Source organism: Copadichromis virginalis, linkage group LG16 (genome assembly GCF_057382275.1).
Source record: "Copadichromis virginalis isolate Kocher_CV1m ecotype Utaka linkage group LG16, C_Virginalis_male_GT1.1, whole genome shotgun sequence".
Taxonomy (NCBI): domain Eukaryota; kingdom Metazoa; phylum Chordata; class Actinopteri; order Cichliformes; family Cichlidae; genus Copadichromis; species Copadichromis virginalis.
Genome location: NC_140633.1, coordinates 28,927,890 through 28,945,151, shown reverse-complemented (window position 1 = coordinate 28,945,151; position 17,262 = coordinate 28,927,890). Strand labels below are relative to the sequence as shown.

General features: G+C 40.3%; 1 protein-coding gene and 1 long non-coding RNA gene across 4 annotated transcripts in view; one reads left to right on the top strand and one right to left on the bottom strand.

Moving 5' to 3' along the window:
• The window catches only part of LOC146691021 (polyprenol dehydrogenase), a 61,470-nt gene that overhangs the window by 36,925 nt on the left and 7,283 nt on the right, over positions 1-17,262 (bottom strand). The window contains exons 1-2 of one of the 3 annotated variants that reach the window (XM_085434308.1): positions 9,736-10,146; positions 8,080-8,187 (exon numbers count right to left, since the gene is read on the bottom strand). In XM_085434308.1, the coding sequence (XP_085290434.1) occupies positions 8,080-8,187; positions 9,736-9,841 (214 nt within the window). In that variant the 5' untranslated portion in view covers positions 9,842-10,146. Of the gene's footprint in view, positions 1-8,079; positions 8,188-9,735; positions 10,147-17,262 lie in introns of those variants that run through there. The other 2 variants (XM_085434305.1, XM_085434309.1) reach the window with 2 other exon arrangements.
• LOC146691022 (uncharacterized) lies at positions 14,288-16,400 on the top strand. The gene is made up of 2 exons (XR_014915754.1): positions 14,288-14,346; positions 15,668-16,400. It is a non-coding gene; the product is annotated as an uncharacterized LOC146691022 (long non-coding RNA).

Here is a 17,262-nt window from a genome sequence, read left to right as displayed (position 1 = left end):
CTATAGAAAAACAGCTTTCTGACACAAGCTTTTCTGCTGAGTTTATGGGCTCAGTCACTCAATTTGGGTCAAACTTAATAAAAATTATGGTCCATTTTGTAAATCTCAGAGACACTGTGGAGGACAATCTGGATAGCAACAAGTTTGATGAAATTCTAACCAATACTCTTTTTTTGAATTGGGAATGGATGTACAGACGCTTAATCACAGCATAAACTAAAAATACTTGTTAGTCAAAGCTCTGTCACGGCACGGTGCGCCGGTGTGTTAGAGCAGTGCCCAAGAGCAGACACAGGCAAGGAGACGTAACATGACTTTAACAAAAGGTGAGCCTTTATTATGGCTGAACAGAGGGCAAAACAAAAGCTAAGACGAGTGCTGGCAAGACAACTAAACTGACTGTGAAAACCTATGACACTGAACACTATACAAGACTATGAAACTGTGATAAAGCTATGAAACTTCGAAAACTAATTCTATGACTGTGACTATGAGAACGGTGACGACTATGACGAGCCATAACTGGGAAGGTTACACAGACGACGCGACAAAGACTGACTGAAACACAGAGACTAAATACCCACAGGGATGATTAGGGGAAGTGGAAACACATGAGGGAGAACAGCTGACACACATGAACCTAATGACAGGACAGGGGAAGTGAAACTAAATACAATAAGCAAGGAACACCGGACTCTTTCAAAGTAAAACAGGAAACATGGAGACTTAGACATGATGCAAACCTGATAACAAGAACCACACAGACATGAAGCATGACAGGTAGACACACGAACCAGGGACGCTTAGTACAGGGGAGATGACATAAACAACTAAGAAACAAAGGACTAAACAGCAACCTAGAAATTAACTAGATGAGTTAAACTAGAACACGAATGAATACAAAAGAAACATAAAAACTCAAACACTGGGTCACACGACCCAGTACTGTGACAAGCTCAGGCTTTATGCTGCTTTAAATGCTCAGTTTCCAAGTTTTCCTTTCTTCTGCTCTTGGATCTGTATGATGATACAGAGAAGGATTAACCTTAATATGTCACCTCAGGCAGACAGCTCTGGATTTAAGCGGCAATTCAAGTGGCTCCATTCACCTGCCATTCAAACCTTCTGTTAGTGAGTAACAGCCAATCACAAAAGGATTTCTCACTTAAAGGTAGGATAGGTGTCAATAAAATGAGAGACGGTAAAATGGCTCACAGTACAGAGGCTGCATCTAATCCTGGTATACGAAACTGTTATTCTGAGCTGCAGTTCAGACAAATTAGTAGTTGGGAATGAGCGTACTTGGGGAGACAGAGTAAAATATTTTATTTGTTTAACCTGCAAATTGATTTGTGCATCATGTGCTACGTATGAGCCAGATTTTGTCTTTGTTGCCGGCACAGTGGTATCAAAACCTTCAGTCTGCTTTAATCAGTTATTCTATTCGATATACAGTGGGGCAAAAAAGTATTTAGTCAGCCACCGATTGTGCAAGTTCCCCCACCTAAAATGATGACAGAGGTCAGTAATTTGCACCAGAGGTACACTTCAACTGTGAGAAACAGAATGTGAAAAAAAAAATCCATGAATCCACATGGTAGGATTTGTAAAGAATTTATTCGTGAATCAGGGTGGAAAATAAGTATTTGGTCAATAACAAAAATACAACTCAATACTTTGTAACATAACCTTTGTTGGCAATAACAGAGGTCAAAAGTTTACTATAGGTCTTTACCAGGTTTGCACACACAGTAGCTGGTATTTTGGCCCATTCCTCCATGCAGATCTTCTCGAGAGCAGTGATGTTTTGGGGCTGTCGCCGAGCAACACGGACTTTCAACTCCCGCCACAGATTTTCTATTGGGTTGAGGTCTGGAGACTGGCTAGGCCACTCCAGGACTTTCAAATGCTTCTTACGGAGCCACTCCTTTGTTGCCCGGGCGGTGTGTTTTGGATTATTGTCATGTTGGAAGACCCAGCCTCGTTTCATCTTCAAAGTTCTCACTGATGGAAGGAGGTTTTGGCTCAAAATCTCACAATACATGGCCCCATTCATTCTGTCCTTAACACGGATCAGTCGTCCTGTCCCCTTGGCAGAAAAACAGCCCCATAGCATGATGTTTCCACCCCCATGCTTCACAGTAGGTATGGTGTTCTTGGGATGCAACTCAGTATTCTTCTTCCTCCAAACACGACGAGTTGAGTTTATACCAAAAAGTTCTACTTTGGTTTCATCTGACCACATGACATTCTCCCAATCCTCTGCTGTATCATCCATGTGCTCTCTGGCAAACTTCAGACGGGCCTGGACATGCACTGGCTTCAGCAGCGGAACACGTCTGGCACTGCGGGATTTGATTCCCTGCCGTTGTAGTGTGTTACTGATGGTGACCTTTGTTACTTTGGTCCCCGCTCTCTGCAGGTCATTCACCAGGTCCCCCCGTGTGGTTCTGGGATCTTTGCTCACCGTTCTCATGATCATTTTGACCCCACGGGATGAGATCTTGCGTGGAGCCCCAGATCGAGGGAGATTATCAGTGGTCTTGTATGTCTTCCATTTTCTGATGATTGCTCCCACGGTTGATTTTTTCACACCAAGCTGCTTGCCTATTGTAGATTCACTCTTCCCAGTCTGGTGCAGGTCTACAATACTTTTCCTGGTGTCCTTCGAAAGCTCTTTGGTCTTGGCCATGGCGGAGTTTGGAGTCTGACTGTTTGAGGCTGTGGACAGGTGTCTTTTATACAGATGATGAGTTCAAACAGGTGCCATTCATACAGGTAACGAGTGGGGGACAGAAAAGCTTCTTACAGAAGACGTTACAGGTCTGTGAGAGCCAGAGATTTTCCTTGTTTGAGGTGACCAAATACTTATTTTCCACCCTAATTTACGAATAAATTCTTTACAAATCCTACCATGTGAATTCATGGATTTTTTTTTTCACATTCTGTCTCTCACAGTTGAAGTGTACCTCTGGTGCAAATTACTGACCTCTGTCATCATTTTAAGTGGGGGAACTTGCACAATCGGTGGCTGACTAAATACTTTTTTGCCCCACTGTATTTCGCTATAAGTCATCCGTTTCAACCACCTCCTCCAACTATAAAGAAATTATAAAAACCTTTCCAAGAAGCAAAGTCTTCCATGGCAAAGATTAATTTAAATTTCATTATCTTATCTTAAAAAATGCTCTGGACCGCATCATTTTAATCCAATACCTGGTGAAATGTATTTTAAGCACAAGTGCATGCTTTTAATACCCAACTCCGGTGTTTGACAGTTCAAAGGCTTAAGCCATTAACTGTCTTCACACAGATACTATGCTACCACTCCACCTGAAATATGCATCCACTACATAACTAGAGAGGGATCCACTTTACCATAAATACTCTCACTTCATGAATTACCTCAAAGAACTGGCATATTTGAAATGGAGATACACTCAGAGTCATCAGCTGTGGGATCAACTTCGGTACACATAGGATTGTCTGGAACTACAACAGACACTTATCCGAGTTCTGGTATGATTGATTTTGTGAGTGTAATCCCACACACATGGCGCTCACATCTAATTTATGTTCTGCTCAAACCGTCTCCAAGGATACTCTGACATTGACTTTGCGCTATACACTCTGAATGAATAAAGCAGAGTTTTCTTCAAAGTTTTTAAACTCGTGGACAGAATAGAAAATGTAGTCTCACCCTAGAAGATTTTGCTGTTCTGTGCATGGCATCTCCAATGTGCTTAACTTCGGCACCTAATATAGGTTTTAAATGTAAAAAAGAAAGAAAAAAGCACCAATTCAACTAAATAATTTCATGATTTATGACCAGTCTTTGAAGAGTGAGTTGAAATCGAACCCCATAACATTCTGTCAAGACATTCCCACACTGCTTCAATAATGTTGAGGTCCAGGCTCTGGATTCCAAACCATGACTTATAGTGTTCCATTGTATTTATGCAGATATCTGTTTCCCACATTGATAGTCTGTTTGCAATCATAATTATGATGAAAAATAAAGCAGCTGCTAATCTGACTATTTCCAGATGGTACTGCATGGTTGATCGAAGTCTTTCCTATATTTATAATTAGATAGATTTTAAAAAGATCTCGAACACCACGGCTGAAATGCAGCCTTAAACCATAACAGCATCTCCACTGTGTTTTACCGATAACTGTAGACATTGACAGTTGGACATCCCTCCTGACCTCCTTCATATGTACTGATGACAATTTTAATCAGAAAATGTAAAATATAGATTTAATACTCCATAAAACTCACTTATTGTTTTTTTGGTCCTGTAGTTTTTGTGTAATTTAGTATACGTCAGCCTTTTCTCCCTGTTTCCCTGCTTCTTGACAGCCATCCTTCCACGAGACCATTTCTGATGAGGCTTCAGCAAAGAGTAGATGAACTGAACGTTGGGTTACTTAACGTAATCCCTGGTTCTTTGATAACAGAGTGAGGTGTTTCACTATGGGAATCGCCTCGGCGTGACCAACTACGGAAGCTCCAATGACACCACGTCTGTCTATGACAGACCCGTCGAGCCGTGCTCAGGGCTCCGCCCCCTCGTACGCCGAGGCGATTCCCATAGTGAAACACCGAGCGAAGTTAGAAAAAGAACTAATCTCTCAGTTCCTGTTTCAGGTCTTGAGACATGATTTTAAGAAACAGTTTATCTGCTTTAAATACCTTTTAAGGACTGCCATTTTTTCCATCTGTCCTCAACTTGCGCAGTTTACACATTTTATTTAAGAACACAGTGAAGTCCATGCCAAAATATGCCAAGTTTTTGGCTAAAGATTTTTTGCGAATTGCCTTGTTGCAAAAATACTGTTTTATGCTTGTGAAACAATTATCTTTGGCATTTTTTCATGATTTCAATTAAAGAAATGAGAATGGCTGCTACTAACAAAGTGCCTAAAAGTACTATTTAAAATTGGTCTGTTAAGTACAGACAGAACACTATTTCATCACTTGAGTTAGCTGCCTTTCTTGTGCTCCATAGTCAGAAAAACTCTGAACTAGTGCAAACGTCTTCAGAGCCATTGTGGGGGGGTCACGGTATGATTTTTTTTTAAAAAAGAATGCTTGGACACTGCCAAGATAATGGAGAGGTTTTTGACGGGGCTCCCACACAAACGCAAAGCAGAAGATGAAGCATCACCAAATTTGTTTCCAAACCAGCTTCCTTCCAAGCCAAAGACTAGAAAATACGGTAAAGCATATCTTCCCTTTGGCTTCACCTGCACAAGTGCCAAGGTAGGTCTCCCCTGCAGAATTTGTTTTCCTTGCGTCGGGAGCACGCGCGATGTGAAATGTTGCGTGACGAACTCTGTATTCCTCGTCTACATGTGAACGCAAAAACAGAGTTTTCGAAAATCTCCAACCTGACAGGAGTTTTTAAAAATCTCTGATTTCAGTTATTCATGCCGTTTACGCGTGGACGAAAGGCCCAAACGCATAGAAAAACCTGCTAAAAGCTGGGGGAATCAAAAATACTCGTGTAGGTGTGGACGTAGCATAAAAGAGTTAATAGCCTGATCTATTGCTGCCCGTAACTTATTGCAGTTTTCTCGTATTTGTTTAATTGTTTACAAAAGGTTTGAGGTTTGAAATGTGTGTGTAGTTGGAGGATGTGTTTGTGTGTGTGTGTGTGTGTCTGGTGGGGAGGGGGGGGGGGGGGGGGGGGGATTTTCTTCTAAAACAAAGGGAGGCCTAGCGAAAAAATTTGGGAATCACTGCTCTAGCAAGTGGTTCTAGGCAGGTAGAGCAGGAGTGGCATGGGACATGTGGCACATGAAATGAAAAAAAGAGACATGCCACATGATAGAAAACCTGGAATTGATTACTTATATAGAGTACACATAAATACACAGACTTCTAAATTGCTATTATCTCACAGCCTTTATCTGTATTTTCCCCCAAACCTTTGATGGTAGCTAAAATTAGAACAACGCACATCATTTGTTATGTTAAACTATATTCAGTTAAACAAACTACTTCTGGAATTACATTCTTTTGCATATTTTGCCTTGCCTACACGTTCAAATTCACTTTTGTATTTTTTGCATGAAATACATTTTTACATAGAACATTTAAAGAAGCTGTAACGTGAAGCATTTCATTTTTTAACATTTGGTTTTACTGCATTTACCTTCCCACGATAAATATAGCTAAATGAATAATGGAACAATAGCAGACCTTGTTTATGCAAAAAGGCCTGTCATAATCCTTGAATTTGCATTTTAACACCCAATTTGATAACAGCCCTTTAATCCCAGTGAAGCTCTGAAAGTCTTTAAATCTCCTCACAGTGAAGAATCACACACATTTCCTAATGATGAAAACAAACTGTTTTGAAGCTATTCCAACCCTTAGCATGAATCAATGAGGTGTCAAGAGGGTTTCTGACAACAGTACGCTTTTAGGTAGACAAACAGAGGATGCCTTGGGTATTATACAGCTGTGGTTTGATCAGTCTATAATAGATTTTATGTTATCATGGACACCTCATCATTCAGCTTCACTGGTGCTTTGGGATAATGGTGAAGACAGAACACTGACCATAATGTCTGTCCTTCTGTTTTCAGACCAAAGGTTAAGCAAAGTTTCATTTGAGAACAACAAACTTCTAACTGGGCTCAAATACTAAGATATTCTCAGAACGTACCCAGACTTTCTGTAAATTTGCTTATTTTTCTTAGTCTCCTACTTTTCACTATAAAAATTAAGTTAAATGACACAGCTGACAATTGGCTAGTTCTCCTTTTCTGATTTTCTGTGGAATGAAGAAAATCCAGTCTGTGAGAGATTATTAGCCAGGAGGCTTTTGCAACACAATGCGAGACAGATTTTTTGTGGAAACTTAAATCGTCTTGATGCATTCTCAATCATCCAGGAAAGTAAATCCCCAAAAGTTGATTCTGTTCCAGATGAACAGAATCAACTTTTGGAGATGGAAACTTAAATATTTTCAACTTACACACATGCATATTTGCCTCTAATTGATTCATGTGCAACAGCCATGTATGCAATCTCAGTATGTATATGCAGTTTGTGGTCCACAGTAGAATATGTTATGCTGAAATCAATATGTGGTACTTGCTAAAAGTCAATATAATCCTTTGCTATCACTGCGGTGCCTTGTTCAGAATTTGCCAGGATTAACAGAGACTCAACTAAAAAATACTGACATTTCCTCCTCTACACCAGTCATTTTCAAACTATTTTTTGTTGCCCAAAGTACACCAAAGGGCAAACCAAACTTTCAAAGTGCTCTTGTAGTCATATCTGTCATCGGTTCTTCTTTTGATTGGAATGCAAGGTGACGACACTTTGACAGCTCATTTGCAGCAGCTGGACCTAGTATGTGTATCATCCCATCCATTAGCATACCTTACCTCAATCTAACAAATGGTGAGTCCATTTGGATTCACTGCTCTAGACTTTTACGTTCACCCTACATTTGTGCTGCACAGCAATTTAAAAACTAATTAAAGTCTGTTTAGCGGTGACTACAGTATTCTCACCATCTTATGTGGTTAGACAGGGTTATCGTGCCAGCACTTTTCCACCTGCAGACGGACCTATCCAGTTTGTTGTTGCACACAGCTACACACAATGTACTTTTTGTGTAATTGTGTGATATGTAAAATAAAAGCACTTATCAAAGGAACTGATATTGGTGCATGTTTTAACAGATATTAACAGAGGTTAATACATTGGGTATTTGTTCCTGCATTGTAATAGAGATTCTGGAAAGCTGAGGCATATGTAATGTGACATACAGTATTCCAAGTTTTGGGCCTGACAAAGTTCATAAAGTGTAAAGAAGAAAATAATTTTCAAAATGAAAAAAATCAAGGACCAACAGAGAAAGCGATCAGAATTTTTAAAGGAGTGTGAATCTTTTGAAACATCATTTTTTTTGTCTTACTTTCTCCAGTATTAGGCCACATCTCTTATAGCTATTTGTGCAGTTAATGTTTATGTATGTGAACAAGCTAGCCTATAGGGAAATCATGTGTGTTTGTGCTGTTTGCATATCAGTGTTGACGTGCTTCATACAGTACCTATGATAACATGTGCCCCGAGTCTGACCAAGTGGCGAGCTACTTCATAACCAATTCCCCTGCCTCCTCCTGTCACTATGGCAACGTTGCCATCTTGTCTGGGCATCACTGGCAGAAGCAGAAGAGGAGACAAAGATATCAAAGAGAAAGTCACTTGATAAGGAAGCTTCTTCAGGACAGGTTGATGTTTCTATAGATGACAACTCAGTAAGAAACACATGGGCTTTTTGTAGAATTTTTTTCTTTTTATTTCCATTGTACTGAATAACAAGTTTTCTTTACTTTCTTTCATTACTAAAGTTACTTTATGGGTTCAGTAGCAACAAAATAATAACAGAAAGGGACCTTAATTAAATGCAAAATAGAAGAAAAGTTCAATAAATTAAAAAAAAAAAAAAAGCATTTTATGAAATGTGTGAAAGCCATCAGATTTTGATTTATTTTAATCAGAAACACGAAACACTGATATAACACTCAAATTAACAGAGTTAAATATCAGAAAACAACTGACAGCAGATATTGTTCACCTTATACTCCCCTAGTAACATATGATATATTATGTAGTTACAGTTCATATTCCAGAGAACACATGAGTTCTTCCTATACCCTTTCCTGTCAATTTTCAAGAAGACTGGAAGAGTCTGCCACATTGGATGTGATACAACCACTAGATGCTGGGGAAAAATATGTATTTCTGGATTGGTCGGCAGTGGTTTCTGGAGGTTGCTGTTTCTTGCTAGGTGAAACTGACTGCAAAGAAGGGTCTGCATATGCTGTATCACTAAAACATCAGGTTTGTATCACAATTCTGGCACTTTGCAGTTTAGTTTGAGTTTTTAAAAATGTTCAGTTTTAAGTAAATTTTAATGGTTTCAGTGTTAGTTTTTATTTATTGTGCAGTGAGCAGTATTTATCCAGAGCAATAAGTTTTCAGAACTCATTCAGAAAGCTCAGTCTGAATAAATCATTGCACCAGTGCCTCCCGAGCTTATGTTAACCACATTGAAAAAGAACAAAAATAAATTAGATAAATAAATTCTTTTTTAAAAAACAATGTATTTTTTTAAAAAAAAAATTATTCTAGTTATTTTTCTAAGTTACCAATATAATTTCAGTTTAGATTATTTCTGACGTCTCTTTTTAGTTTTTATTTCAGTAAGATAATAATAATAATAATAATAATAATAATCCTAAAATAAAAACATGGTTATAGTTTTGGTGTAGTTAACCAGGTGTCTGCAACAAAATTAAGTTGCGCTGTCTCTGGGCGACGAGCGAACTAGCCCAGACAGCATTATGAAAAGTGCACATTTAACCTCACAAAGCTTGGTGGCAATCGTAGAAACTTTGGAAAGGACACGTTGATGTTCTACGCAATCGTTAATTATTCGGCTGAATTCGGCAAAAACAAGACGACAGATGATCATTTTTTTCGCTAATGTTTTGAGCTTAACACAAACTAGCTAACATAGCTAGCATCGTGTTAACATGTGCAAGTGCAACATAGTAAATGACCGCTACATGTACTAATGAACAATGATAACCCGTGCTGACTATAATGCACCCACGTTCATTGGTTACAACTTGGTTGCCCGTGCTGTCACTTACAACTGAATTACAACTTGTCAAACTAACGTAAGCTAAAGTTAAACCGACCTGGCAGCCTCAAAGGTCCGTTTAGCAGTTGAAGCAAAAGCACCTTTAAACCAAGCAGGTAAAGCTTTATAGCTGGCAGAAGATGACACCAAAAAGCAGACAACATCTCTGCGAGGATGTGTAACGCTGGTATCCGAAAGAGCCGTCAGTGCAGAGGCAGAGCAAACCACCACAACGCAGTTACGTCTGTGGGACGCGTTCCAATATGAAGTTGTCCAACATCGCTTCCTTCCTTAACACATCTTCTAACAACTCATGTTCCATTTTTAGATTACTAAATTAGACGACTAACAATTCCCTGACATATCTATTTTTAAAATCTTGACTTTTCAAAAGATTTTTCCCCGTAGAGCCGCTATTTGAAATCATGATCCCTTAAAGTCATCTGTCACATGGCTGTAAAGCTGAAATAAGTGTATGATGGAGGGGACACGTTCTCCTCGCTGCTCCTTGGCTGCTTGATGTGCCGTATGATCCTTATCTGTAGATCCAGCATATTGCACCCTTCAGCTCACTGACTCCCTGATTAACTGCTGCCAGCCAGGTCACACGCGACAAAAATCAACTGAGGGATGACACATAGTAGTCTTATCCATAATTTCCCAAGTTACACTTAAAAGAACAAGTTTCTAGAGCAGGGTTAGTCTGAACTAACAGTGAATTCTGGTCTGCCTGTCAGTTTTTCTTCCCAAGGGATCGCTTGATTCCACACCAGCCTACTTTTATTGGCGGCTGCTGTGATGGTGAAATGTAGGAATTCAGCTGTGAAAATCCTGATTGCACTAACTAAAAAAGAATCAAAATATGGTATTTTATTTATTTTAGATAGGTGACAAACTATGATATAACTGAAGTTGGCTGCACACTAACAGGCTGTATGAATTTATGATTTAATAAATTAGTCATCATAATTTCTCATAAATATTTATAGCACCTATCATGATAGTGAGGATTACAGCTTCAGAGAAATTATTTTTCCACTTCTAGAGATAAGCTACTGGCACTTTTGTGTGACACCCCATGACTTCTAATCAGGACCAATACCCCCTGCTTACAGCAGATACTGAACATCTTTGGCCATTTCACTGGGCTCAGAGAATCAAATGTCAAGAAGATATTTTCAGACATTATCGGATGAGTTTCACCGACATTTTGTGTCATCTGCCACTATGGAGTACAGTGATTCTGAGTTTGTGTGATACTTAGAGGTCACAAGCACCAACTTATTTAAGCAGCTATCAAATATAGAGGACAACGACACAAAGCATGATGCATGTAAAATGCAGCGATATTGAAAACCTCATGTGTTCTTTTTCTTTTTCTGGCCTCTCCTTTTCAAAGTCTCCACATTGGATCATCTGCTTCCATCTCACCCGATCCCTAGCATCCTCATCCCCACCCTGTCGTGGCAGATGGCTGCCCCTCCCTGAGCCTGGTTCTGCCGACGGTTTCTTCCTGTTAAAAGGGAGTTTTTCCTTGCCATTGTCACCAAAGTGCTTGCTCATAGGGGATTGTCTGTTTGTTGGGGGTGGGGGGGTGGGAAATATTGTATATATTAGAGTCTTTACCTTACAGTATTATGTACCCTGATGCGACCGTTCTTGTGATTTGGCGCTATATAATTAAAATTTATTGAACTGAATTGAACTGAAAATCCTCCTCTGCCCCCACTAACCCTCAGGATGTCCTCCTTCACTATCCACGGATCTTCTTTGTGGTCTTCCTGTTTTCCTCCTGCCTGGCAGCTCCATTTTCAGCAATATCTTCAATTTGTTAGAAAAAGTGTAGTATTTGATTGACACCTGACTGACAAATACCACCCAGGATTGAGTGGTTGTCCCAAAAGGTGAAATTAAAGTTTCTTTAAAAACATAAATGACTGCCCATTTTCATCTATAATCTACACATCTGAACAGATTACCTACTACAGTGACGAACAGGCTAACAGTGTGAGCTGAATCATCACTGGCACTCAAAGTAGGCCAACCAGTCTGTCCCTCATTTCAATAAAATTACAACCATTTGTGTTAAAGACAGGTCTGGGGCATTCACAATAACTTCCCTTTTTTCCCCCTCTTGGCAGGAAAATCATTAGTATTTGTTCGCTTCTTGCCCAGTATGCAGTGGTTAAGGCTACTGCTGCAGTGACATGCAGTTGGCCTCGGTTATTAAAGTCAGCTCAGGAAGGCAGTTAAATGAGCATCAACATAAAGAAACTGTGTCATCACCACTACCCTGATGGAGGCTGAGCTTCGGAGGCTGTGTGTGTAGTCAAAAGTGCATGTGCTGCTGTGAATTCAAGCTGAGAGGATGAGTTGTGCACACATACGAGTGTTTGTTCACCCGCAGCCTGAGAGGTTGTGGGTCAGTAAGGCGAGCCGGCCTGCTATTGTTTAACGGAAATCACATCTCACGCATGACTGTGGGATGATTATTTGGGATGATGGGAAATCAGGCAGACACATGAATACACAGTCGCACACGCGCACAAAAATTCCCACATACGTTTGAACGCACGCGAGACATGTTGGGAACAATACGTGACAGGAGGGTGTGTGAAGCAAATAACATGTGAACAGCATCAAAATAGCTCCAACTAACAGTCACCTAGTCTTGATGACAACCACTGGCTGCCTGCAAAGCCCAACTTGTCTTATTTTGTAAATCCAGGCTGACAACAGCTCTGCGGGATCTGTCTATGTGTGTGTGTGTGTGTGGTGCATGTGTGTGTGCTAGTTAAAATGCAGTTTTTATTTCATTTTTTTCATAGACTTATTCTGGGTAAGAAGATGGTATTGGATATTTTTAGCAGAAAATGGCCCTAACTGTTTTTATATACTGATTCGATGCACTCTTCCTTAACACTCTACTCCCCTGCTTGTATTTGTTCCTGATCAACTGCTACCCACGAGAGATGGGAGGTGAAGTGTCATATTGTGAAGAAAGGGAATTTTCTGGGTGTGTCATGGGCAATTTGGGCTCCGGAGTGCAACAGCTTGTGTGAATTGATGTTAGCTTTTTCTCTGGCTTTGAGCTGCCTCTTTTGTAGCTTTTCCTCAGAAGTCTTTGCCATGCGAGAGGCAGACAATCCAGGTTAGATTCAAAGCGTAGACTTATCCAGAGCTGCAGGGTGTAAAGCCTGTAATGACACGTGTACATGTATATGCAGAAAAAAGAAAAAAAGACAGACAAATCCAAGGGGAACTGCTTGTCTTGCAAACTAAAGCACAGGTCTATGTATACTTATTCTTGAGTTTGTTTAAATAGCAGAAAATATGTGTCTGTCTTCTGCTGACCAGTTCACAGCATATTTCTATTGGTGTGTTCTTGGTGTCATGTTTTGTGAAAGGAGAGAAGGAACCAGTCACATCAAATTTCTGGTAAAACTGGAAAGTGCACTTAATTTAATACTAAACCTGAGTGTGTTTTTAGGGGCAATGTTTTGCATACTGTTTTTCCACAGTTAATAGGTGTGACTGTAGTGTAGCGGTTTCCCTAACAAGTGAAGGATCCTGGGTTTGATTCGAGCAAGACAAAAGACACAAATCCCTTTGGGGTTTATGTAAAAATCTGCCAAATCAAACATGCTACCTGCTGTGGCAGCCCTTTGTGAATAAGAAAGCAGCAGAAAGTAACTTTTAATAGAAGGTTGTGATAAGGATGCATAAGGATTAGAAACTGAGCTGGAGCACTCAGATCTATAGGTTTTCTCTAATTAACACCGATTTGTTTTTTCAATATATGCAAAAAGTGTGTACAGTGTAAAAATATATATTGACTTTTATGCCCAGCTTCAAATGATGTTGCTTAGAAAAATATGAGAGTTGTAAATCTCTTGACAAGGAAGCACATAAGTGTACTTTCTAAAGTGTTAAACTATCCCTGTCTTTGAGTTCAGTACTTTAACATTTAATGTTTAGATTTTAGTGCTTTACCCCACTTGTTTGCGGTTGTTTGTAGAGCCCAGCGTGTCTCAAAGGGCACAGCAGCGTGGGCTTCCAACCCAGCCTCAGCTCCCTATGAAGACACGAAAAAACTTACTGAAAGAAACACTTTTATTGTAACTAACAAGGAAAATGAGAAGAAACCCCAGGAGAGGCCATTCAGAAGGAGAACCCCTCCACGGATGGCCAAATGTGTCCTGTGAGCTATGGGTGGGAAAAGGCAGTAGACTATGTGGGCAGAATTGGTAATAGCTGTGTCACTTCAACTGTAGCCACTACAGGTTTTCTATGGGGAGAAAAGCCAAAGGCCAGCTTGTAAACATGAAAGTGAAACCTGAGATTTTTGCACTTGTTTGCAGTGGAACTACAGACAGCATATACCAACTACCTGGCTTCACATTAGATGTAGAACATTTTTTTGTATATTGACACTCACTCTGTTTTACATGCATTTCAATGTCTTTACTAATAACTCAAAAGTTGACTGTGTCCTAAAATCTTTTGCGTTTTCATTACTGGATCACCAACATGACCATAGCTGGATGGCTAAATAATCAGGAACACAGGTCAAATCATTGTCTGTTCAATCGTTCATTTTTAGCATGTTTGTCACGGACCGCCGGGGCAGACCGTGTGGAGTGAGTGGAGGACCCAAGAGCAAACAGAGGTGAGGACACAAAACCGGACTTAACAGAAGGCGAGCCTTTATTTAGGGCCGAAAACATAAGGAACAAGGCAGCAAAGGAACTGAGGGAAAACCTGAACATAGACTGGGAAAACTATGGCTAAACAAGGTACAAACTAGGACTAGTTGAGGCTGGGGAACTATGACAAGGGGTAGGGGAGATAACACAGACGACGCGACACAGACTACATGAAACACAGAGACTAAATACACAAGAGGGATGATCAGGGGAAGTGGCCACACATGGGAACACAGCTGACACAGATAAACATAACAAGACATGGCAGGAGTAAACAACACTGACGGGAGACTGTCAAAGTAAAACAGGAAGTACACAGAGGTGCAAACAGGAGGAGAGAGAGAGAGCACGGGCATAGTGGGCTGGGGAAACATGGAATAAAACATAAGGAGAGACGAGGGCTCACAGATACACAGAGGGGCACACAGGGGGCAAAAGCCACGAATGGAAAACACTAAGGGAACAACACAAGAGGGCAACTCAGAAAACGTGGCCTAAAATAAGGAACGAAATACAAAAATACAAAGAACTAAGAATACTGGGCCCACATGGCCCAGGACCATGACAATGTTTCAAACAACATGCTGAACTTCAACAAGCTTCAGACAGCTGATCAGCATTAGAGTAAATTCCTCTCACATGATAACCTGACCGTATAATAACTTGAACTATAACTCTTTCCAGTTTCCAGGAAAGATAAGCATAACTCTAAAGCCATCCTATCTCACAAGCTTTCAACAACTTCCCAAATTAAACTTGGGCCAAGCAATCCCTCCATTTATGGTACCTGCCGAGGGCAGTCTTTCAAAATATGTAAGTCTATACTGCGTGTTTTGGCTGTGGAGGCTCAAGTGTAAAGATGTTAATAATGCATGCAAGATGTGCACAATGAGTTCATCAGAATGCAAGAGACAACAATCTGTGTATATGTGTGTGTGCGCACATTCATGTTTATCAAATACATCCCACCACCATTATTGCTAACTGTCTTAAGGGAGTGAATGTCTTTCTATTAGTAGATGTAGAATGAGGAACAGTGGGAGGGATATTTGCCTGCACCAATTAAGACTGTCATTAACTCTGTACACCGAACACTCACACACACACACAGCGAGACAGACACACACACACAGTATTTAACACATTCAATTTAACAGTCTGTGAGTCAGTGTGTGCCTCTCTTTCTGTCTGTCTGAGATCTGTTGTCACTGAGACGGGATACGAGGAGACTCTTTCATCTCTCGCTCTCTCTCGGCTTTTTTCTCTTCCTGTCTCACACTCCAGGATTATGTGAACACGGAAAACCTTCAAGGATGTTTATGTGTACTGCTTTCTTGGCTTCAAGGGCGTCAGCTACCCCTCTGTTAAACCCCAAAACCCCACTTCAGCTCGGTCAAGCAGTCCGGTCTAGCATTATGAAATGGGATCTGAATAACTGTTTGGTATTTTTTAGGTCATTTAGAAGATATCACAGTGCTTATTTGCTTTCCTGTATGTCTAACCCTTTTTAAAAGACATTTTAAATGTTGAAAATGTACAGATATGTAAAAGGAAATGTGCCTGAAGTAGGGTCAAATGTTATCACAAATAATCCAGGCATGGTCCTGGCTCATTGGGGTTTTTTTTAAAAGTCTTAAGCTCTGTTTATCATTACTTACATTCAGTCTGATTCTTACTTTTTGCATTTTCAGCTTTGTACTTGTTTATTGCAGTTACAGTTGTGTTTGTGGTATTCCTCCTATCAGTTCACGTTACATTCCTTGTTCCCCGTATATAGTGAGATACTCTCTGTTTCGTTACTTCCTGTGTTATTTTGATAGTCATGTATCTTTTTGCCAAATTTACCTCCCAGAGTGTTGTTATCAGATGTAGTTCAGCTGTGTGTAGTTCCCAAGTTGTTTCCATTCTGCCACCCTCAAATTGTTTTGGTTCTTTGGCATGTCCTACTGTTACCTGACTTTGTTATTTTGTAGCCTTTCAGACTACTCAAATGGCTTTAATAAAGGTTCTCATTTGATCCCTGTCTTCTTGCGAATCTGCATTTGGGGTCCAACCATCATTACATGCAAACCCGTTTTTCCTAATGTCTAAGAGTGGATGGGAATCATTAAAGCAAAGATACAGTAAGCAAAAAGTGTGGTGGCGTGAGGATAAGGAATGGGGATGGTGACAAGAGGCCATTACTACTCTCAACAATTGTGTTTATGATTATGTGTTTATGGCTGGTCAGCAGAACTTTCAGATAAATTCGGATCTTTAAATGTGACCTCCCCAAACACTCATTGCACACTTTGCTGAGGATACAAAAATCTCTGCACCAGAGTAAAGGTCTATATTCACACCCAGGATAATAAGGAAGGAAACATAGATGGAAGCTGATTAAAATGTCTCACTATAATTAAGACCGCCCAGGTTTTCTCATAGGGGACCAGTACAGTTGATAAATATATAATCAAATTCCCAGTATAACATATTTTCTGTGGCGGAATCTGATTTGATGTTCAATAAAAAACAAAATCAAGTTAATCTACAGTCATACTCTTGATTTAAGTCCACAGTTGCTAATGTTTACCAGTCCTGATTGAGCTGCCTAACTGACCAGAGGAATGGTGGATATGAATCATTCTAACATGGTGTTTCCGTCCCAGTCTGCGCTAAAATGCTAATAACGTAGTCTGTTTGGGCTGCGGGGAGTCCATTACGCTGACTATATCACATCCTTGTCCATTGGGGGACACACGCTGGGGAATGCAGAGAGGAAAGAAGACTGAGAGGATCACACGTATGTTCTGGGAAAAGTGTGCGTGCGCGTGTGTGTGGCTCTGTGAATGTGTGTTGAAGCTCGGACACAGCAGACATGTGTCACCTCAGCTCTAGTG